The following is a 22873-nucleotide window of genomic DNA, read 5'->3' as shown; positions in this document are numbered from 1 at the left end:
TGGAGAATGTTCAATGGTTCTGCCCTGTACTCACTGCAGTTTAGACGGATGACAGGGGCATCTCATTGAAACCTTTTGCATATTGAAAGGCCTAGCTCGAGTGGATGTGGAATTAATATTTTCAAGGCCTTCTGAGGGACCTTTGGACTGTGGGTTGAGGATTGTGTGAGGTTCCTTTATAAATTAATGGCTCTGTTTATTTTCCACAGGGAATCCCAGGTATTCCAGGAGCTCTAGGCCCACGCGTAAGTCCTTTATTTTCTTTTTACACTTAGATAATGGGGGGAGGGCTCAATATATCAATCGAGGAATTATTGTTGGCAATCTTATGCTTTCATGAATTGATTATGGATGTAATTTGGTTCAAGGTGGCATTAAGTTGAGACCCTTTGTCAGGACTGGGAAAAAAAGCTGAGAAGTTAGAGCAAGAAGGTGGGGGGGGGGTGAGGAGAAAGAAGTACAAGGTCGTAGGTGAGAGGTGAAACCATGAAAGGGGGAGGGGTGAAGTAAAGAGCTAAGAAGTTGATTGGTGAAAGAAATAAAGGGCTGGAGAAGGGGGAATCTGATAAAAGATGGAGCTGATGGGCAGGTAAGGAGATAAGGTGAGAGAGGGAAACAGGAATGGGAAAATGGTGAAAGAGGGGGCAATTACCAGAAGTTTGAGAAATTGATGTTCATGCCATCAGGTTGGAGGCTAGCCAAATGGAATATAAGGTGATGCTCCTCCAACCTGAGTGTGGCCTCATCTTAGCAGTAAAGGAGGCCATAGACTAACATATTGGAATGGGAAGTAGAATTGAAATGGGTGGCCACCGAGAGATCCTGGTTTTTCTGGCGAACAGAGCATAGATGCTCGGCGAAGCATTCTTCACATCTTTGTCGGTCTCACCGATATACAGGAGGCTACGTCACAGCATTAACCTGTTGTACTTAAAACGGGCTGCACTAGAAAGTGGGTCGGAATATATTAATTGGCTTTCTGCAGTTAGTAGCAGCAGCTGAACCAACTCACTCAAAATGCTGGAGGAACTCAGCAAGTCCGGCAGCATCAATGGGACTGAGAAAACAGTCGATGTTTCGGGCCGAGGCCTTCTTCAGGACTGGAAAGGAAGCGGGAAGACACCAGAATAAAAATGTGGGGGAGGGGAAGGAGGATAGCTAGAAGATGATAGGTGAAGCCAGGTGGATAGGAAAGGTCAAGGGCTGGAGAGCAAGGAATCTGAGAGGGGAGGAGAGTGGGCCACAGGAGAAAGCGAAGAAGGAGGAGGGGACCCGGAGGGAGGTGAGAAGCAGGTGAGAAGAGGTAAGAGGCCAGACTGGGAAGTAGAAGAAGAGGGGAGGGAGAGGGATTTTTTTTTGAACTGGAAGGACATGTCAATATTCACAGGAGCAGAATACAAACCATAGGAGAAAGGGAAGGAGAATTTCTGAACCATTTCACTTCCTCCTTTGGACTGGCCAATATTTATCACTCAGTTTGTAGCATGTAACAGATCCATGGTAACAATACAGTTCTCTCAATACTGTGAATTGGCCACCGAGATACTGGGTAACGTGGTATCCAGGATCCTTCTAAACTGGTCTTGAGCTGAGTGTTAATGTCTCTCGCTCATTCACGTGCAGCTAGGACTTCAGGTACAGCACTGTGCAAAAGTTTTAGGCACACTTAAAAGTCTTAAGTGTGTATATATAAATATATGTGTATAGCTAGGGTGCCTGAGACTTTTGCACAGTACTGTATAAACAGCTGCTTGTTGATGCAATCAGCCTTTAACTGCCCTCCAGACATGGTAGAGCATAACATGGTCTCTCAAGGTAGCAGTACCACACACCCCTGCCTTAAGGCAGCACCGTTCGTGGCAATTTGCCGACATACACACAGGTGTGAACCCTACAGGTTGTCAGGCAAACAGAAGACTATTTATAAGTTTCAAAGTAAGTTCATTATCAAAGTTCATGCACTTGGTGGCCACTTTATTAGGTACACCTGTACACCTGCTTATTATTGCAAGTATCTAATCAACCCACCACGTGGTAGCAACTCAGTGCATAAAAGCACGCAGGCACGGTCAAGAGGTTCAGTTGTTGTTCAGACCAAACAGCAGAATAGGGAAGAAACGTGATCTCAGTGACTTTGACCATGGAATGATTGTTGGTGCCAGATGGCGTATATCAGAAACTGCCGATTTTTCACGCACAACAGATCTCTTGAGTTTACAGAGAATGGTGGAAAGAAAAACAAAAAAGTACCCAGTGAACGGCAGTTCTGAGGGTGAAAACACCTTGTAATGAGAGAGGTCGGAGGAGAATGGCCAGCTTGGTTCAAGCTGACAGGAAGGCGACAGAAACTCAGATAACCACGTGTTACAACAGTGGCGTGCAGGGGAGCATCTCTGAACGCACAACACGTTGAACCTTGAAGCGGATGAGCTACAGCAGCGGAAGACCACACCGGGTTCCACTTCCGTACCTAGTAAAGTGGCCACGGAGTATATATGTTACTATATACTACCTTGAGATTCATTTTCTTCCAGACATGCACAGGAAAAAAAACAAAATACAACAGAATTCTACAAAAAACTATGCATAAACAAAGTCTGACAAATAACTAAAGTGCAGAAGAAGACATTGTACAAAGTAAAAATAATAGTGAACAGATTTAGACAGATTTATTTATCCATGTGTACATTGAAACATGCAGCAAAATGCATTGTTTGTGTTAACAACCAACACACTTAAGGAAGTGTTGGGAGCTGCCTGTAAGTGTCACCAGATTCCTGTGCCAACTTAGCATGTCCACAATATTTGACATAAGCTGTAAACAGTCCTTGAAACAGAGTCTGCAGATCATAGAATCAGTTCAGAGTACTGTAATTGAAGTTATCCATGCAGGTTCAGGAGCTTGACAGTTCAAAAAAAGTTGGAAGTAAATTTATTATCAACATACATATATGTTACAATATACAATCCTGAGAGTCATTTTCTTGAGAGCATTCACTGTAAGCACAAAGAAACTCCATAGAATCAATGAAAAATAATTCAACAATAAGATGGAGAAACAACTAATGTGCAAATGAGAATAAATTCTGCAAATACAGAAAGAAAATAATAATAATAAATAAATAAGTAATAAATAGCAAGAACATAGATGAAGAATCCTTGAAAGTGAGTCCATAGGTAGTGGGAATACTTCAATGAAGCTGAAGCTGAGTGATTGTATCTATCCCCTTTGGTTCAAGAGCCTGATGGTTGAGGGGTAGTAACTGTTCCTGAATCTGGTGGTGTGAGTCCCGAAGCTCCTGTACCTTCTTCCTGATGTCACAGCAGGAAGAGTGGCGGGCATCTCTGATGATGCATACTGCTTTCCTGCAACAATGCTTCATGTAATTGTGCTCAGTGGTGGGGAGGGCTTTACTTGTGATGGACAAGTCAAGTTTTTAGGGTTAAAACTGTTCCTCACCTTGTGGTGTGGGACCTCCTGCCTAATGGTATTAGCAAGAAGAGGACATGGCCTGGATGGTGGTAATAGCTCATGTGATACTTTGCCATTTTAGAAGGCTGGCAAAAACTCCTCTGACTATCGATGTTCTTTGCACGACTCAAGTATCTGTCTCATGTGCTCTTGTGTTTTCAGGGAGAGAAAGGAGACTTGGGCTTCAAAGGTCAGAAAGTAAGTACCTCAAGCTTTGTAATGGTTAATATATTAAATACTGGAAGAGCACTATACATCCATCAGCATCTGTACAGTCAAAGATTAAAAGAATTAAGATTAGTTTTATTTGCCACGTTAACATCAGAACATACAGTGAAATGTGTCATTTGCATCAACGACCAACGCATTCTGAGGACTGGGCTGGGGCCAGCCCACAACTGCCGTCATGGTTCCAGTGCCAACCTAACAATCACAAAGCCTAGTCAGTGGTAATCTCATCAGAGTGTTGGCTGGTTTAGTGACTCCATAACAGCTGTGGTAGGGTCCTCTCATCCGGGTCAAAACCCACTCTACAGGCATGAGCTGGGCAATCCTCCAGTGCCTTACTGAGGGAGTGCCACACTGTCACTGGAACTTTTCTTTCACGTTAGATACTAAACCTAGTATCAATTTATGTACATACAATCAATCTATGTATAGAACAGCTTCTTCTACATGGTGTTTATAGAATTGATTTTATATTTATATTTACTATTTTTATTCTGTTCTTTCTGCTTATTATGTTTTTTAAGCTGCATCAGATCTGGAGTAACAATCACTTTGTTCTCCTTTACACTCTGTTGTAGGAACTTTCTCCCAAACAGCATAGGAGAATAAGGGGACTCTTGATAGAGGTATACAAAATTGAGGGGTGCAGATAGGGTAAATGCAAGCAGGCTTTTTCCATTGAGTTTGGGTGAGATGAGAACTAGAGGTCATGGGTTAAGGGTGAAAGGTGAAATGTTTAAGGGGAAACTACTTCATTCAGAGGATGGTGAGAGTGTGGAATGATCTACCAGCGCAAGTGAGAGATGGGGGTTCAATTACAACATTTAAGAGAAACTTTAGTAGGTACGTGGACAGGAGGGGTATGGAGGGCCATGGTTGGGGTGCAGGTCAATGGGACTTGTCAGAAAACCACTTTGGCAAGGTCTAGATGAGCCAAAGGATTGTTTCTTTGCTGTTGTGTTCCCCATGGCTTGTGTACTGAAGAATGACAGTGAAGAATCTTGATTCTTGAATCTGAGCTGAGATCCTGCTTTCCCTTGTGGGTGGGTGATCTACAAACCCTTCTGCAGTCAGTGTACCATTACCCCTCATAACACAATGCAGCAGCACAAAGTAAAGCTGGATGACTTGGGTGCCATTAATGGTCTTTCCACAGGAGTTCAAGTTTATTGTCATTCAACTGTACACATGTATATCCCAGTAAGTGAAACGAGTCAGGACGCATCTATGGAGATGAATAAACAGTTGACATTTCAGTCTGAAACCCTTCATCTGGATGGGAAAAGAAGCCAGAATTACAAGGTCAGGGGAGAGGGAGTAGTATAAGCTGGCAGGTGATAGGTGAAACCAGGTGAGGGGGAAGGTGGGTGGGTGGGGGAGGAGGGGTGAGGAAAGAAGCAGGGAGGTGATAGGTGGAAGAGGCAAAGTGCTGAGGGAGGAGGAGTCTGGCAGGAGAGGCCTGTGGACCGAGGAAGAAATGGGGAAGGAAGAAGAGCTCATTACTTTGCACACCCCTCCCCTAATCCAGGACATATACCAAAAGTATTGTATTCACAGAGCCCTCAGCATTGTCAAGGACCCCTTCCATCTGTCCCACAATCTCTTTGACCCCCCCCCCACCCCCAGTGTTAGGCAGAAGGTTCTACTGTATAAGAACAGGGACTGTTCAGCTGGGTAACAGCTTCTGCAGGGTGTGAGACCTCTTAACGCCTTGTGACCACGCATTAGTTATGGCAGTGCCAGTAGCATAGCATCATACCTGTGTATATTAAAGTTTATGTCATATATGTATTTTATGTCAACTTGTATATCTATTGAATATTTTTATAATTATCTGTTAATATTATTTTATGTGCTGTGTGTGATCCATGTACTGCATGTTGCACCTTGGTTCCTAAGGTGTGTTTCGTTTGGCTGTGTACATGTGTGTGGTTGAACGAAAATAGACCTGAACTTGAACCAGAGGGAGCTGATGGGCTGAAGGAGTGAGGGGAAGCCAGAGTGGGGAATGGAAAAAGCGAGAAGGGGGATGGGAGAATTACCAGAAGATACAGAAATGGATGTTCATGCCATCAGGTTGGAGGCTACCCCGATGGATTATGGGTGATGCTCCTCCGACCTCAGCTGGCACCATCGTGGTAGTGGAGGAGTCCATGGACTGACATGTCAGAATGGGAATGCGAAGTCTAAATCCCGCCTTTTGTGGTGAATGTTATAAACGAGAGAAAGTAAGCTACTTTCCCAGTCAACATTCCAAAGCAGCATTATGCGGGAAGTGACGGATTTAGATGTGGGATCATCTTGTTGAACACCTCATCACGAGCAGCCGAATATCTGAAAGACCAATTCATTGAGGAGGTGATGCTACTCAGTGTCTGACTCTCAAACGTCAAATTGGGACTCAAAATGATGGCATTAACTCACAAACTTCTCAGCTTGTGTTTCTTTTTGCTGAGGAGCTGGAGTCATTTCCACCCATATTAATTCCTGAGCCAAGATTATTCATCTGTATAATTCAGTTACCTCCTGGTTAATTATGTTCTTTTTTTGTGTGTGGGGGCCTGCCGTGAGCAGTGGGTTTGCTGAGTCGCTTGCATTTTCAGTCCCCTGGCTGAAATTCTGGCAAAGTTTTACATTTGAAGGCCTGAATTTGATGATACATTGCTGCTTATCTTGATTTGTGACAGGGTGAACCTGGCTTTGATGGAAAACCTGGCACCCCTGGGACGTCCACTGTGAGTACAGAATGTCTACAGTTTGGTTCAACCTTCGTTTGATGTTTCTAAGCCACTATACACACAGGAGCACAGGAGATGGAGGAAACCATTCAACCCCCTTTTTTCAGTGTCCAACATTCCTACCAATGACAAGATCCACTGTTTACATAGGCTTAGGAGGAGACCACGAGGTCCTCCTGGCCCAAAAAGTGTTGGAAGGTGGTTCAGACCTTCCTGGCCACTCATGAGCAACTTCTCACCACCTTGCTGTGGATGGTGCAGCTGACGCAGTAACGCAATTTTGCGTACAGCTTGGGCAGTAGAAATGCATCGAAGACACTGGCCTCTGACATTTCTCAGACTGCAGCAGCCTCCTCAGTGTTCCGGATGACAAACATCTTGATGGCCTTGGCTTTAGGAACACAATGGGCACAGTTTGTGCACCTGATGGGGCGGGACATTGCCTAGGCCCTTCTTGGCATGAGCCTGTGTAGATGTTCAGTAAAATAGTGGCCAGACTGTGTCCTAAATCCATCAGCCTACATGCCCCTTGTAACTTTGATTCCTAAAGGTATGTCACTCGCAGATTTAAAATTAACAATTGACTACATCAATTGATATTTGTGAAGGAAAGTTCTTGAACTGTGAAAGGGTCTCCTAACTTCAACAATGAAAGGCCTAGGTCTAATTTTTGAACTCTACTCACAATTCCCAAACCCTCCTACCATTGGTGATTTCTTCTCTTCAACCATAAGTTCTCCTCAGCTTAGAAGGAAGCGTATCGAAGTGTAGAAAACTTTATTTTAATATTTTATTTATTTCATTTAGAGATACTGCAGGGTAACAGGCTGTTCTGGCTCAACGAGCCCATAAACCCCAGTTACATCCATGTGACCAATGTGACCAATTAATGAGAGAGAGAGGCTCTTGAAAAGAGGCATAATCCTTGGATACTCAGTGACTGTTTAATTCTTTGTGCAATTTATTTCCTATGGGGTCATTTTATCTTGACAAGGTTCAGATTCTCTTATTTATCAGAAGTACAGTGAAGCATACAGTGAAAAGTGTCATTTGTGTTAACAACCAACACAAGCTAAGAATGTTCTAAGGGCGGCCCAAAGGTATTGTCACGTGATCCAGCACCAGCAAAGCTTGGCAGAACAACACAAAGCAGACAAGGTGACTAACGTGTTAGGAAAGAGCTATAAAATTTGACCTATCCCCACCCTTCTGTACCCTCTCCCTGTGAGGTAATCGCCTGCGATGGTCACGTTTATGCTGCAGCAATCTTGTTTTCAGAGGTGTAATGTGCTTCTTTTGTCTTTGCAGAATGTTGAAGAAGCTCTGTCAAAAGTTGGCATTAAGGTAACCTACAATGAATAAAACTGATAACTTGAAGAGGAAAGAAAATGTCTGTCCTATGTTTAACGATTGTTCTTCTCATTATCAGAATCAGGTTCATTATCACTGAAATTTGTACTGTGTGTCCTGAAATTTGTTGTTTTGCAACAGCGACGCAGTGAAATACATAAAATATAAAAGAAGTTCAAAGTAAGTTTGTTATCAAAGTACATATACGTCACGATATACAAACCTGAGATTTATTTTCTTTTGGGCATGCTCAGTAAGTCTATAGAATAATTACCATAACAGAATCAATGAAAGACCACTCCAACCTGGGCATTCAAACGGAGTGCAGAAGACAACAAACTCTGCAAATACAAAAAAAAAACAATAAATATCAAGAACATGAGATGAAGAGTCCTCAACAATGAGTCCATTGGTTGTGGGGCCATTTCAATGATGGGTCAAGTGAAGGTGAGTGAAGTTATCCCCTTTGGTTCTGGAACCTGATGGTTGAGGGGTAATAACTGTTCCTATACCCGGTGGTGTGGGCCATGAGGATCTTGTACCTTCTTCCTGACACCTAAAATTTTGACAATTTTCTATAGATGTGTAGTGTGACTGACTGCATCACAGCCTGGTGTGGAAACACCAATGCTCTTGAACTGAAAATCCTATAAAATGTAATGGATACAGTCCAGTCCATCACGGGTAAAACCATCCCCACCATTGAGCACATCTGTTATCAAGGACCCCCACCACCCAAGTCATGCTCTCTTCTCGCTGCTGCCATCAGGAAGAAGTTGGACGGTCTTTCATCAATTCTGTTATGGTTATTATTTTATAGATTTACTGAGTATGCCCAGTAGAAAATGAATCTCAGGGTTGCATATGGTGACATATATGTACTTTGATGATAAATTGACTTTGAACTTTGAAGTATAACCTTCTTTGTATGGGAGGCCTGGCATGTATACAGTCTCCTAGATGCTACCCTGAAGTACCCTTGCATTCTCTTCACAACTAATGCTGGAATCCACCTTTGTCTCATGAACAAACTTGGATATATGACTCTTTGTCCCTGCATTTAGCCCTTACATACATATATAGTACATCCTATATACATAAGCCTACCCACCATCAAGGACATACTGTACACAGAAAGGTGCCAGAAAAAGGCCAGTAACATCATGAAGGATCCTACCCTCCCTACACATGGACTGGAGGAGGCTACATAGTGTCCACACCAGGACCATGAGACTCAAAAATAGTGAGCAATTTTGGGCTCTGTAGCTAAGGAGGGATGTGCTGGCCCTGGAGAAGATCCAATAGAGGTTTTCAAGAATGATCCCAGGGATGAAAGGGTTAACATATGAAGAGTCTTTGATGGCTCTGCGCCTGAACTCAATGGTGAGGGAGGTGGGAGAATCTCATTGAAACCTACTGGAAACTAAAAGGCCTAGAACAGTGATCTGGAGAAGACATTTCCATTAGTAGGAGAGAATGTGATCTGAGGACCCAGCCTCAGATGAGAGGGACATCCGTTTAGAACTGAGATGAGGAGAAATTTCTTGAATTAGAGGGCGGTGAATCTATGCAATCAGTTGCAACAGAGGGTTGTGGAAGCCAAGTTAATTGGTATATTAAAGGCAGAGATTGATAGGTTCTTGATAGGTAAGAGGATTTAAGGGTATGGGGAGAAGGTAAGAAAATAGGGTTGGAAAAAATCAGCAATGATTTAAAAATGGAGAAGTCTTGATGGACCAAATGGCTTAGTTCTGCCCTATAATTTATGTTTTTATATTATTGATGACTCCTCTCCGTGAGGTTTCTGATGAGCAATCAGTATACTGGATAATTGACGTTCTACAGTGTGTAAATGCTGAAGGAAATTTTTACAGAACCACTGATACATAATAACTTTTGGATTTCTTTACAATTCTTCAGATTTCGCTCCTGAAGCAAGTCCTGGAGGGCCAAGTAGATGACAGGCCTAAGCTGACGGCGGAGAGGGGTCCAAGAGGAGAGAAAGGAGACGAGGGAGAAAGAGGACAGAAAGGAAGCGAGGTAATGTGCCGCTTTATCAGACTGGCGGTCTGCAAACAAGAAGCTTAAGTTTCAGGGTCCTTACACTGAACTTGGACTGCATTGTAGTTATGGTTCCATATTTATCCAACTTATTCGCGTTCCTTCCCCGTTAAAGAGGGGTGGTGCTGGTGGTGCAGTGTTGTCCGTGCCCGGACTTCAGAACAAGGATCCCAGTTTCAAATCTGGACGGATCCGTGTTACGCTTTCCACCCATGCTGGGTTGAGCGTCGAGCTAGCAACTCGACCTCGAAATACTGACAAATGCTAAAGAAATGGCAGAATTGCTGCCCAATGCAAGATGTGGGAGGAACTTTACTTACCCATTAAAGATAAATTACTTTTATTGCAAAAGTGCATTTACTGATAATGGCTTTTCTTCAGTTGTGAATGACTTCATTAATGGTGAAGAAGCAATTAAAATTGGGAAAGAAATGTTAACCTTGCCACCAATGCCCACAATTAATATTACAGTTATGCTCAATATTTGCTTTATACCTTGTGTCTGCTTTCAGTGGTGTTCTCCAGCACTTAACATAGCCACATTTAATACAGACCACTCAACCCAGCAACTCCCAATTTAACCCTAGCCTAATTTACAATGACCAATTCGCCAACCAACTGGTACACCTTTGGACTATGGGCGAAAAGAAAAACAGGAGCACCCGAAGGAAACGCACATGGTAACAGAGAGAACGTGCAAACTTACCGGTAGTGGCGGGAATTGAACCCAGATCGCCTGTACTATAAGGCATTGTGCTAGCCATTATGCTACCATGCCATCCATTCGCAGTAATGTCTACTTCAGGAATACCAGCTGCACAAATAGCACTTCATCTGCTGTTGTACATGCAATAGAGTAGTGGTAGAGAGCTAGTGCAGACACAACAGGCCAAATGGCCTTCTCCTGCACTAGAAACACTTGGCAATTGTCCATGAGTTTCACTGAGGTGCATTGAATGAAATTTTAGGGGAAGAATTAGAATCATTTGGCAGTGAAAGAGGCCACTTATCTCCCTGAATCCAAGGCAAGTCTTTGAATAACGTGCATTCTGACCTTTATCCTACTCGTTCTCAGCAGAGTCATAGAAAAGTACAGCACAGAAACAGGCCCTTCAGCCCATCTAGTCTGTGCCAACTGTTTAAGTTGCCAACTCCCATCGACTTGCACTGGAATCATAGCCCTCCATACCCTTTACCATCCATGTGCCCATCCAAGCTTTTCTTAAATGTTGAAATTGAGTTTGCATGCACCACTTGTGCTGAGGGCAGCTCGTTCCACACTCTCACCACCCTCTGAGTGAAGAGGTTTCCCTTCATGCACCACTCAAACTTTTCACCTTTCACCTTTAACCCATGACTCATTGTTGTAGTCCCACCTAACCTCAGTGGAAAAAGCCTGCTTGCATTTTCCCTATCTATACCCCTCACAATTTTGTATAACTCTATCAAATCTCTCCTTAATTTTCTACAATTAAGAATTAAAAGTCCTAACAATTCAATCTTTCCTTATAACTCAGGTCCTCCAGACCCAGCAACATCCTTGTTATCGTACATAAAGTAGGCTTGCATATTCTTTTCCCTAGTTCCTATCCAATTCCCGTTTGAAACCCCCTGCTGACCTTAATTCTCCTCCGTTCTTTTACAGTGTCTGTGTCTTAGACACTTTGAAAGAAAGTGTGGTCAGAGAGAAAGGGAATTTCATCTTCGGCTTATCACCTCTTTCCCAAGACTTTATCTAGTAAATGTCTAACAGAATTATAAAATATTACAGCACAGGAAGACATTTGCTTTGTCATAGTTATGTCTAGAGCAACACACACAAAATGTTTAACATCAATTTCTCTAACTTCCAGTAATTCTTATTCTCCACCTCTTATTTTCCATTCCTTATTCTAGCTCCCCTCTTATCCCTTCCCTGATCCTCATTCCAGTACCCCTCTTCCTTCCCTTTCTCCTTTCCCTTTCTCCCATGGTCCACTCTCCTCTCCTATCAGACTCCTTCCTTTTCAGTCCTCTACCTCTTCAAAATATCACCTCCCAGCTTCTCACTTCATCATCCCCCACCCCCACCCAACACCTTCCCCGTCACCTGGTCTCACCTTTCACCTTCCAGCTTGTACTCCTCCTTCTCCCCCAGCTTCTTCTTCTGGCTTCTGACCCCTTCCTTTCCAGTCCTGATGAAGAGTCGGCCTGAAACATTGACTGTTCTTTTCATTTCCATGGATGCTGCCTGGCTTGCTGAGTTCCTCCAGCATTTTGTGTGTGCTGCTTTGGATTTCCAGCACCTGCAGAGTTTTTTTGTGTGTGAGTTCTAGAAGGTGCCCTGGAATGGCCATTGGTGGGACCTAGCCTTCCTGAGAAGCATCATCACGAGTACCCCGTATAATTCCGTCACAAACTGCCAGCGTCTCATCTCATTCCTTGCCATTTCCAATTCATCCGTGGTCGGACACAGTGCAGAGCAGTGAGGTAGTTTAAATCACCCACACTTGATGCCAGTGGGAAAGAAAGCTTCACCCGAGCCTTCCTGCTTATGGATATGTTGGGGCAAACTCCAACAAGGACCAGAGTCATTTTGTTCTAAGTAAGCTGAATAATGTGAACAAGAGTTTGAACTGGAGTTCCTTTCTTTCCTTTTGAAAGCAATATAACATGAAATTGACCAATGAAGGGAGAGTCAGTCCGGATGAAAGGTCACGACCTGACTGTCCAATTCCCTCCACGGATGGTGCCTGAGCCGACAGCTCCTTTAGCATTTTGTGTGTTGCTCTTAAGTTGACAAATATTAGATTTCCTCTAAGTAAGACATCTGTTAATCAGAGGGATAACTGATGCCATATAGTAATTGATCAAAAGGTTCTAATCCTTTCGCTTTCCTTTTGCAGGGAACTATTGGGCCTCCGGGAGAAAAAGGAAGCAAAGGAAGCCAAGGTGCTCCCGGACCTGAGGGCCCTCCTGGCCGCGCGGTGTTTGAGCGAGGGCCAGAGGGCCCTCCAGGTCTGTCTGGAGAACCCGGAAAGCCCGGAATCCCAGGATTGCCAGGTCGGGCTGGAGAGAAAGGGGAACCTGCATCGCCAGGAGAGAAGGTTAGTGAGGAAGCTAAACATGTTTTCCCTCTTTGGGGAGACCCGCCGCAGGCTGGGAGACCGTTTCACCGAATGCCGGCGCTCGGTCCTCCAGCAGTGGCGGGATCTCCTTGTGGCCACACACTTCAATTCCGCAGACCACTCCCACTCCGATATGTCTGTCCATGGCCTCCTCTACCGTCAAGATGAGGCCACACGCAGGTCGATGGAGCAATACCTTATCTTCCGCCTAGGTAGCCTCCTTCCTGCCGGCATGAACATCCAACTCACTGACCTCCGTTGATACCCCTGCCCCCCACCCTTACCCCCATCCCTATCTATTATTTTAGTCTGGTTCTCTTTCTCTCTCCTTTCCCCCCTCACTATAATCTCTCCCCCCAGCCCTACCTTTCTTTCTCTTTTATTTCCCATAATTCTCCACCTTCTCCCTAGCCCATTTCCTTTCAGCCTATCACTTCCCAGCTCTCTACTTTATCCCTCCCCCCACTTCTTATCCCCCCTCGACCATCCCATGTTACTTCACTCCTGATGAAGGGTTTCGGCCCGAAACGTCGTTATTACCTCCTCCCATAGATGCTGTCTATGCTGAGTTCTGCCAGCATTTTGTGTTTTTTATTTATTTCCAGCATCTGCAGATTCACTCGTGTTGTTTTGATGTTTTCCCTCTGCCTGTTCTCTCCCTTCTCTGTTGGTCTGCTCTTCCTGAATCACCAAAGAAAGCACTTGGAATGCCAATGAGGAGGTTGCAGATGCAGCCCGCAAGTGTTAACGTGCTTCCAGCACCAACATAGCGTGCCCCCAATGCATTACTCTAACCATATATCTTTGGAATGCTGGTGGAGACCAGAGCACCAGGAAGAAACCCATGCTGTCACAGGTGAACGTTCAGACTCCTTACTGACAGCGGTGGGATTGTACTGGGAATCACTGGCACCATAAAGCGTTATGCTAGCTGCTTGGTGGTAATATCTTGTCTAAAAGTAATTCATTTTTCTCTTGGTTACAGGGGCACAAAGGGGATAAAGGTGACCGAGGACAGCCGGTAAGTACTGAAATTCCACAGTATTTAGAGTGAGTTGGAGGATGTGAGACTTTGCCACACTTGTACGTTCGCTGTCACATATTGAAATATGCCCAGTTATTTTACACAGGAGAGTTACACAGTGTTAGCTAACCGAAAATATAAGGTGAAGGAGGTAAGGATTTTGGAGGTGGAGACAGCAGTGGAAAAGGGGAAGATGTCCAGAAAGAGAATTCAACAGGGCTTCACAATGATGGGCCAAATGGCCTACATCTTATGGTCTTATTTGGTGCTGAGTTTTCTCAACTTGATCAATATATGGGGACCTTTCTTCACCCAATTAAAGTATCTTTGACTCTGTGTGATTGAGCAAAGTAGGTTGTAGTGTCAGTAATCTTCTCGAAGTCCCTCCAAATCATTAACCATGTTGGCTTCAAATTTAGAGTCCGCCTGAAACTGTATTTAGATCAGCTTGCTTAAGAATGAGCTTGTTTGTGTGTATGTTTTTTCTCATTATCAATGACTTCTACTCCCATTCCAGGGGCGAGATGGTCTTCCAGGTGAAAGAGGTCTTCCTGGGCCCCTGGTAATTATCGTAACCATTGAATTTATCTAACTAAATGAAATATTTCGCTTCATGCTATTACAAGTTAGTCAATTACGACCTTCACTTTAATGACTTCCACTGATCTTTGTTGTGGTTAGAGTGACAATGTTTGAACTTCAGCTTCTGAAATGGCTGTGTATATTTACACAACGCATTTGGGAAATATTTTCTGCTAGTGGTCCATACACATCCATAGGTCCCTCAAAGTTGCCGTGCAAGTTGATAGGGTTGTCAAGAAGGCATATGGTGTGTTGGCCTTCATTAGTTGAGGGTTTAAGTTCAGGAACCATGAGGTAATGTTGCACGAACTCAGCAGGCCAAGTAGCATCTATGGAAAAGAGTACTGTCGATGTTTCAGACTGCTGACGGGTCTCAGCCCAAAACGTCGACTGTACTCTCTTCCATAGATGCTGCCTGGCCTGCTGAGTTCCTCCAGCATTTTGTGTGTGTGTGTTGCCCTGGATTTCCAGCATCTGCAGACTTTCTCTTGTAGGTAATGTTGCATCTCTAGTCACTTCATTTATAGGAAAGATATGGAAGCTTTAGAGAGGGGGCAAGGCGATTTACCAGGTTGCTGTGTGGATTGGAGATCATGTCTTATGAGAATAGGTTGAGGGAGCTAGAGCTTTTCTCTTTAGAGAGAAGGAGAATGAGGGATGACTTGATAGAGCTGTATCAGATAAGAGGCATAGATCGTGTGGACAGCCAGAAACTTTTTCCCAGAGTAGAAATGACTATTACAAGGGGATAACATTTTTAAATGATCGGAGGAAAGTATAGGGGAGTTATCACAGATAGGTTTTTACACAGAGTGGTGCATGTATGGAATGCCCTGCCAGGGTTGTGCTAGGGACAGAAACAATAGGGTCATGTATGACACTCTTAGATAGGCACATGGAGTGTTAGAAAAGTGGAGGGTGATGTGGGAGGGAAGGGTTTGATTGATCTCAAGAGTAGGCTAAAAAGGTCCACACGACAGCTAGGCTGAAGTGCTTGTACTGTGCTGTAATGTTCTATTTTCTACTGGTAAGGAAGGGTGAAAATGGATTCCTTTCTGCAGACCACAGAGCACTTGACAACAGAAAGGAAGAGAGGATGCTCTTTCGCACCACCAGTCCTGTGATATCCCTCTGATATTGGAGCAGATCATTGGGATTGGAAATTGGTTTGTTCTTGTCACACGTACTGAGAGACAGGGAAAGGCTTGTGTTGCATACAGTTCACTCAGATCAAATCATTGCACAGTGCATTGCAGAAGAACAAAGTAAACCAATAACAATGCAGAATAAAGTGTCACAGCCACAGAGAAAGTGCAGTGCAGATAAATAATAAAGTGCCAGATCATAACGAGCAAGAGTGTGAGGTCGAGAGGCCATCCTATCATAGTGTTATGAATAATGAACAACTCTGATGGGCAGAAGGGTACAGAATCGCCAATGCCCCCCCCCCCCCCACTTTTTGGAGAATCGCAAATCGCTACTATTCCGATGCTGTTATCAAGGGAGATGAGAGAGACACAGGAAAGCTGCCAAGACAGTTGTTATTGATAAACAGCTCATGTCAGTTAATGAGAGAGAGACAACTCAGAGATACACAAAGTGGAATGTCTCCTCCTAACAAAAGCAGAACAGAACCACTGATTACTGCTATTGTCTCTTGGAGAAGGATTGTTTATTGAGTACTGTTCTATTCATTGAAACCCCTCAGGGGGCAACTAGAGTGGGCTGGTTTGATGGGTTGCATCATCCCAACCTGATTGACACCTGAGACCCCGTGAATGGGGATAAAAGTAGGGTCTGGGGCAACACCCCTCAGATGCACCAGGAGAGACGCTACGAGACCGGTGGGGGCTTGAGTGTGTGTCCACCCTTGCCTGGGTGACGAGTCCACCACGGAATGGTCTAGCTAAGTCCATAGAGGGGAGGCTGGGTTCAGATGCACTGAGTTACATCCAGAACTCTGCGGTTTCTTGCGGTCACATGCAGAGCAGTTGCTGTACCAAGCTGTTATAGGATGACCTCTGTAGTGCACCAATACAAAATGGTAAGGGTTGTCAGGGACATGCCAAATTTCTTCATAATTCTGAGGAAGAAGAGGCATTGGTGATCACGTTGCAGTCTTTGCAGAGTTTGGAACAGAGAAAAAGAGAAGATCTCTGATAAAAAGGAGGGAAGGAAAGAGAATAAATGTGATTTATGTAATTGGTATCAATTGTCTTGGACAGAGCTAGTCTATTGGGCCACAGGGAGTCAATACTAGTTGGATCTCAAACAATTATCTATTCAATAAGGAAAAATGATAGATTACTTTTGGATTGTTTAACCATTTTTCTGTCATCCTATGCTTAGACTGCCGGGCCAGAACCAACTGCCGGACGTCCTGGAGAAAGAGGGCTTCCAGGGCTTCAGGGATCAAAGGTCAGTGTTGGTAAAGCAAGTGCCAAGATTGGGAAGTTCAAAGCCCACCTTTGGCATGTTGGATAAGTTAATTTTCCCAGAAATAATCTGGTGTAAAAGTATCTTTATGCTGTGGTTGGTTATGGCTATGTTTACAAGGCAACTCTGACACCTTTGAATTCTGGCTCTTGACTGGCTCAGTGTAAGAGCCTTGTTCAGTTCTCAGACAAACAAAGGCCAGTTTATATAAAACAAATTCAATGTAAAATGGCTCCCAAGATTACGAGACAGAGGAAATCAGGTTTAAGCAAAAGGAGCTAAAATATTTGTTTAAGAAATATTAATTAGCAATGCATACTCTTCAAAAATTTGCAAAACTAAGAGCAGAGCAGTAATTGAGAATCTGAGGTACTTACTTCCCATTATGCTACAGGTGTTTAGGGCAGCAATGAAGGTCCTCCATCTCTGGTGATGTTCATGTCTTCCTTCATCACGTCAGTAGCTTCCTTACAGTTTTCACTAGTGTCAGTCATGCAAGTCTTGAATGGAAATTCAGGAATACCATCACACTCAAAAGTAGAAGGATTCTTCATTGCTGTTTCTGAAACATTTTTTTTACCAGACAGAGTTTTTAGCCCTGAGCTAAACCCCTCAACCTGGAGGACTGGTGGAATACTTTTAGTCTGGCCTCTACCGTTCGACCTGTTTGGCTTGGGTTATGCTACCAAGAGCCAAAGCATAAAGCCCTGACTCCAGCCAGCATAGCTCTCCAGGTCATTGAGTCATGTAAGCCTCCAAACCCATTGACAAGGTAGTGGTCCTCCTGGAGGGAGAATGTGAGGTACATACTGCAAAAGGCTCTTTCTGCTTCCCAACTAGCATTTGGATTACAAAGACATGCTTGACTTCACATTGGTCTTTAAGAGAAGCTAGACAGGTTGGGGTCAGCATAAAGACTTTAGAAGTTACAAGGGAGACCTTATTCAAACATATGAGCTCCTAAGAGGTCAGACATCATCTTGTGAGCCAATGAAATGGTTCTTGATCTTTGAAGTATGCATTTATCTCCACCTGACATATATCTAATGATCCCATGTCCACAATCCTCAGGAGACAGAATCCCACAGGTTCCTTACCTTTTGAGGGAATAAATTACTACCCAGCTCAGTTTTACTTGTCTGTCCCTTTATTTTGTAGCGCCCCCTTTTGTCGCAATGTGAAGTCACAACGCAAAACACTGACTTTCCCTCTACGTGTATAAATGCTGTCTGATCTGCTGAGTCCCTCCAGCTGTTTGCTTTTTGCTCCAGATTCCAGCACCCATGGTCTTTCTTGTGCCTCCAAGATTCGAGGGAGGCTTCACAGAGCAGATGTTAAGAAGTTTTCACTAGTGGGAGAGTTACAAACAAGGGGAATGTAGCTCCAAAGTATTCTCTTCAAAACCTTCACACCCACTTCCTCTGCTAAAGAAGTCAGCTTGTGGTGTGGGGCATTTAACCTCACACAAGTAACCAATATCCATAGGCATCTCTGTGCCTTCTATAAAATTACAAAAGTCCCCATAGACGTATCCAATCCAGTCTCTTATTCAACAGCCGTGCACTTCCAGGACCGGTGGGTGAATAGCAATCAGGACAGAGACACAGAGAGATTACAGCTTTTCAAAAACCTCAGCCTCTTGATCTGAAGGTTGGGTTCATCACTATTCCCATCGTGTTCCCAGAGAGTTTGTTCACTGAAATGTTCCTTCCATAAGCTGACTCTGTAATGGAGGCCACTATTAACTTAGTTTCTCTTTTACAGGGCGAACAAGGAACAACAGGACCAATTGGACCCAAAGGAGATAAGGTCTGAGTGTAGTAAGTTCCTTATGGTCTACTACTGTTACACAAAGACCATGAAATAATGTGTTAAAACTGACAAATCCTCATTTGGTGTATTATGAGCAGCTTTGGGCCCCCTATCTAAGAAAGGATGCATGACTTTGGAGTGGATTCAAAGGAGGTTCACGAAAATGATTCCAGGATTGAAAGGCTTATTATATAAGGAGCATCTGATGGCTCTTGGTGTCTACTCACTGGAATTCAGAAGAACGGGGGTGGGGGGGGGGGGGGGGAGGGGATCTCATGGAAACCTATTGAATGTTGAAAGGCCTCAATAGAGAGGATGTGTGGAGAATGTTTCCTATGGTGGGGGAGAATTCCTTTAGCTGGAGAGTGGTGAATTGAGGAATTCATTGCCACATGTGACTATGGAGGACAAGTCATTGGGTATATTTAAGGCAGAGGTTGATAGATTCTTGATTAGTCAGGGCATGAAGGGATACAGGGAGAAGGCAGGAGACTGGAGCCAAGAGGGAAAGTGGCTCAGCCATGATGAAATGGTGGAGCAGACTTGATGGGCCAAAATGGCCTAATGTCTTATGTCTTATAATAATAATATAAAATTATAATAGTCTTATGGTAAGCAGGCCCATTGGACCTACTTGCTCTGGTAGGAAACTTGGTCGTCATAGGCAAGACCGATTTGCCAGATTTTGGTCTCAAGTTTTCATATCCACACTAAAACCTTTTGAATGCTGTAATTGTACCCGCATTTACCACTTCCCCCGGCAGCTGATTCCATCTACTCGCCAATCTCTGAAAGAAGTTACCCCTCGGGTCCCTATTCCTCTCTTGTCTAGTATAAAATCTCATGACGGTAGATGAGGATTGCAATGTGATTAATTGATGATAAGATGCATCCTAGAGACTGGGACACCTCATCAGTGACAACCTGGGGTCATCACATATTTCAGGTCTTTCAACATCAGACACTCTCGCCCGGATGACCCAGCCAGGGTTGATCAGCCCTGGCTGGTGTCCAAACAGCATTGGTCTGTGGATCATACCTCTTCAGCCATAGCCATCTGGAGACTCACTCAGCAGCCTTTGTGATGATCCTGAAGACTCTTTTCTTTGCAGCCCCCTGTAATGCGAAGGAGAGACTAGGTTCTGCACAGCAAGCAGCCAGAAAAACCTCTACACCCCATCTCAATAGGCTCGTATTGTGCCCTCCACCCCTGTCTCTGGCACTACTCTACTAGATCCTGGTATTCGGCTTTCTTATAGAGAAACATAGAAAACCTACAGCAAAATACAGGCCCTTCAGCCCACAAAGCTGTGCTGAACATGTCCTTACCTTAGAAATTACCTATTTTTCTGAGCTTCATGTACCTGTCCAGGAGTGTCTTAAAAGACCCTATCGTATCTGCCTCCACCACCATTACTGGCAGCCCATTCCACGCACTCAGCACTCTTTGCGTAAAAAGCTTACCCCTGACTTCTCCTCTGTACCTACTTCCAAGCACCTTAAAACTCTGCCCGCTCGTGTTAGCCATTTCAGCCCTGGAGAAAAAGCCTCTGGCTATCCACAAGATCAACGCCTCTCATCATCTTATATATCTCTGTCGGGTCACCTCTCATCCTCCCTCACACCAAGAAAAAAGGGCCCAGTTCACTCAACCTATTCTCATAAGGCATGCTCCCCAATCCAGGCCACATCCTTACATTTGAATGCCTCCTCAGTCCGGTCTTCCAGCGTCCCTATCATTTCAACCATGACCATCTTTGAGTATATCTGGGGGAAAAAACTGGTGCGATTGTTCTGACTTCCAAATACTGTGGGGGGAAAAAACCCACATCTTTTGAACCAGAGTAAGGATGAAAAATTATCTCAATTGACTTGTAAACTGCCTCTGGAATAGCCCATAAAACCATTAAGTTCAAGGGAAATAAAGACAGACAATAAATACTGGCTCTGCTAGGAACCTCCTCGGGATGGTTTCGGAAATGATTGGTAATGCACACTGTACAGAAGATTTTTGATTGTTCTTGGCTAATGAGTAAAGGCGTTGTAATCAAAGAATCACTGTTGCAACTGTGTTGATAAAATTGTGCTTTTAATTGTAGGGTGACGCTGGAGCCAAAGGAGACAGAGGCGAAAGGGGTGAAGTGGGTGTGAAAGGCAGGGATGGCGTTTCGGTGAGTATTCACTGGCGTGAGCAAAAGTAACTCATGAAATTATTACCATGATACCGTTATTCTTCTGATCATTACAATGAGTGAAGTGCATTTCATTTCCATGCAAAATGATGGCGGAACTCAGCCTGTCAGGCAGAATTTTTTGAAGAAAATCAGCAGTTGACGATTACGGCTGAGTCAGTTCTAAATGCTAGCTGCTTACTTCTCATCCACAGACGCTGCCTGACCTGCTGAGTTCCTCCAGTATTTTGTGTGCGTGGGTGCTGCTCAAGATTTCCAGCATTTGCAGAATCACTTGTGTTTACACTTTCATTTCCAGCAAGTGTGGTTTCTATTCAGTAATGGCAGTTTCATTACAATGTGATTGAATACAAGGCTGTGCATGCGGTGATTTTTGTACTGCAATTTTTCCCTGCCTCATCTATTGTAATTAAAAAATGCTGTGAGCCTGACAATTGACTGCCGTTATCTGTCAGACCACTGTGCCACTTGACTAAGGTGTGGTCTGTACAGGAAATGTTGGAAACACTCAGTGAGTCAGGGAGCATCTGAGAAAAAAAGAGAAAAAAATAATGGCTCAAGTCTGGGAGCCTTTGACAGAACTGAGAAAGAGCAAAAAATGAATTAGTTTCTAACAGGGGAAAGGCGAGGTACTCCCACGGTCCTGTTGGACAAATCACCCTAAAATTATGCCATCTTGAGTTGGCCATGTCCACCCTGGGAAAAAAGTAACTGGCTGTCCACTCCATTCATGTCTCTCATCATCTTCTACACCTCTAATAATTCACCATTCATCCTCCTTCATTCCAAAGAGAAAACCTCTAGCTTCCTCAACCTATCCTCATAAAACTTGTTCTTAATCCAAGCAGCATCCTGGTAAATCTTCTCCACGCACTCTCCACTCTAAATCTTCCACATTCTTCCTATAATGAGATATATCCTATATTGAACACAGTGTTCCAAGAGCCTTATGGAGCTGCAACATTGCCTAACACAGGGGTTCCCAACCTTTTATATGCCATGAGCCAATACAATTAAATAAGGTGTCTACGGACCCCAGGTTGGGAACCCCTGACCTAACAGATCAATCCCATAACTAAAAAAGGCCAATACACCGTACACTTTCTTAACCACCCAAAATTAAAGAATCAATAGATACATGCTGGGAAAATGAAGTTCAGATTAACCACAATCTTAATGTATGTTTGATGCAAGAGAATCTGCAGATGCTGGAAATTTTTGAGCAACACACACAAAATACTGGAGAAACTCAGCAGGTCAGGCAGCATCTATGAAGGAGAATAAACAGTCGACATTTCAGGTCCAGACCCCTCATCAGGACTGAAAAGGAAGGGAACAGGAGCCAGAATAAGATGGTGGGCTAGGTGAAGAGTAAAAGCTGACTGGTGATAGGTGAAGGGAAGGACTGCTGACTGTTTATTCCCCTCCATAGATGCTGCCTGACTTGCTGAATTCCTCCAGCATTTTGTATATACTAATGAACATTAGACTTGCTTCTTTTGTTTTCTTATATGGTGCTGCAGCAGCTGTGGTGCTGACTCCTGACCGGATTTGCCAAGGGCTGGGAAACTTGGCCAGCTGACTCATTCTCACTGCTCCCATCTTGCCTTGCAGGGGAACCCAGGGGAACAGGGACCTCCAGGATTAGAAGGAAAACCAGTAAGTAACTCTCACAGTGAGTGGAAAAATGACATTATTTATGAACTTGTGGGGCTGAAATTGTGCACTGCATATGTTTTATTCACAGCTCTGGTTCATCTTGAGATTCCTTAGCCAATGTTTTAGCAAAGGTGAGAACATTTAAGTCAGCCCCTCGCATTATCCTTGTTAAAACAGAAGTTAACTTTCACACCAGCAGCTACACTGTCACT

At 44.0% G+C, this 22873-nt stretch overlaps 1 protein-coding gene across 1 annotated transcript in view; it reads left to right on the top strand.

The window, feature by feature from the left end:
* The window catches only part of col7a1 (collagen, type VII, alpha 1), a 325194-nt gene that overhangs the window by 223804 nt on the left and 78517 nt on the right, over positions 1–22873 (top strand). Inside the window, exons 75-86 of the mRNA XM_073072948.1 lie at positions 210–245; positions 3635–3670; positions 6388–6435; positions 7747–7782; positions 9709–9828; positions 12735–12935; positions 13942–13977; positions 14498–14542; positions 16912–16980; positions 18763–18807; positions 20910–20981; positions 22617–22661. Of these exons, the coding sequence (XP_072929049.1) occupies positions 210–245; positions 3635–3670; positions 6388–6435; positions 7747–7782; positions 9709–9828; positions 12735–12935; positions 13942–13977; positions 14498–14542; positions 16912–16980; positions 18763–18807; positions 20910–20981; positions 22617–22661 (789 nt within the window). The remainder of the gene's footprint in view (positions 1–209; positions 246–3634; positions 3671–6387; positions 6436–7746; positions 7783–9708; positions 9829–12734; positions 12936–13941; positions 13978–14497; positions 14543–16911; positions 16981–18762; positions 18808–20909; positions 20982–22616; positions 22662–22873) is intronic.

Source organism: Hemitrygon akajei, chromosome 19, assembly GCF_048418815.1.
Source record: "Hemitrygon akajei chromosome 19, sHemAka1.3, whole genome shotgun sequence".
NCBI lineage: Eukaryota > Metazoa > Chordata > Chondrichthyes > Myliobatiformes > Dasyatidae > Hemitrygon > Hemitrygon akajei.
Note: the sequence above shows the minus strand (reverse complement) of the source record. Positions and strands in the feature narration are given on the sequence as shown.